At 59.1% G+C, this 1,424-nt stretch overlaps 1 protein-coding gene across 1 annotated transcript in view; it reads left to right on the top strand.

Moving 5' to 3' along the window:
* Window positions 1–289: 289 nt before the first annotated feature.
* The window catches only part of ECRG4 (ECRG4 augurin precursor), a 13,600-nt gene continuing 12,465 nt past the window's right edge, over window positions 290–1,424 (top strand). Inside the window, exons 1-2 of the mRNA XM_049649830.1 lie at window positions 290–426; window positions 1,312–1,367. Coding sequence (XP_049505787.1) covers window positions 348–426; window positions 1,312–1,367 — 135 coding nt within the window. The 5' untranslated portion in view covers window positions 290–347. The remainder of the gene's footprint in view (window positions 427–1,311; window positions 1,368–1,424) is intronic.

Below are 1,424 nucleotides of genomic sequence, written 5' to 3'. Positions count from 1 at the left end.
GAGAGAGAAGGGGAGGAAGGGAAGTGTTCGCGCGGAGTGAAAAGGGGAAGAGCCAGCCGTCTCCCCCATCTTTTCCCCTGGCCCGGGCGGTTCTCGGTGGCCCCAGCATCGCGTCTCTCACTGGCCTGGGAGGCGCCTCTGTGGAACGGTGGCCGGGGAGGGGGGCTCGGTGGCTCTCCGAGCGGCCGCTTGGCCCCTGGCCCGTTGGCACGGCGCCCGCCCGACAGGTCCCGCCCCGGCTGGAATGTAGGGAGCGCCCGCCAGCCTGCGCCCCTGTCCTTGTGCGCCCAGTCCTCTCGTGCGACGGCTCTCGGTGCGCGTCTCTCTCTTGCCCTCCCGCTGCAGCCATGGCCGCCTCCTCCGCGCGGCTCACTGTCCTGGCCATGACCGCTCTGGCGTTACTCCTGCTGCTGTGCCTGGGCCCAGGTATGTCAGCAGCGCCAGGGCGCCAGGGAGGGAGATGGGTGATGGGGTGAGGACCGAGGGACCGTGAGTCCCAGCAAGTGCCAATGGGTAATAGGGTTTTGCTCTGCAGAAGTGGGAGTGGCGCGCTTCGGCAGGCGGATAGAGTACCAGGGTCAAGGGCAGGTTTCGGACAAGGGTGGTCACCTTGGGAAAGAGTGAGGGCCAAGGTCCCATGGAGGGGCAAGAAGTGATTTGGCCCTAACTTAAGGGGCAGAGGGGTACTGGGAGCTTTAGGCAGTGGGGCCTTCTAGGACTGAGGGGAGCCAGAATGCATCATTATGGAGATGCCTTTCCAGGCAATTCCCTAAGGAGGGCGGGGGAAGGGGGGGGCACGCTTGGCAACCCAGTGAAGTTCCAGGTCTGCAAAACTGCAGGCAGGCCTCACAACCCAGACAGGGAAAATGCTCTTTAAGGAGAAATGCTTAACCTTCTGTGCTTCAGGGAGCCCTCAGGGAATCAGTTGAAAATTCCAGGTTCCTTGCCTATAAAAGGAGCATGTTCATACATACCCCCCAAGATGAAGCAGTTTGGTGGATGTGCAGGCATCTGAACCTTGGGAATCCACAGACCCCACCTTAGGGTTTTGTCCTGACAATACTACCTTCCACTTGAGGATCCTTTATGCGTCACTAGGGACCTTGCGCATGTGTGAGCCCTTTTGACACTCACATGTCTGCGAGGCATATTGTGATCCCAGATCTGCTCAGGGTACTGGGGCTGGAAGGCATGAAGTGCTGGCCCAAGACCCTGAGATGGGTGCTCTTCCCACCACAGAGTGGCCGGGCCCTGGCTAATGACAATGGAAGACACCCTTGATGGCTCAGCTTCTGTGCTTTGCTTTTTCAGAACAGGTGTGGAAAACCAAACTTCTGTTGGCGAGTACCCAACTGTGGATTCCCAAGGTTTAGATGTCTGCACATCCACCAAACTGCTTCATCTTGGGGGGTATGTATGAACAT

Source organism: Panthera uncia, assembly GCF_023721935.1.
Source record: "Panthera uncia isolate 11264 chromosome A3 unlocalized genomic scaffold, Puncia_PCG_1.0 HiC_scaffold_11, whole genome shotgun sequence".
NCBI classification, from domain to species: Eukaryota; Metazoa; Chordata; class Mammalia; order Carnivora; family Felidae; genus Panthera; species Panthera uncia.
This window is presented reverse-complemented; position numbering and strand designations above follow the sequence as displayed.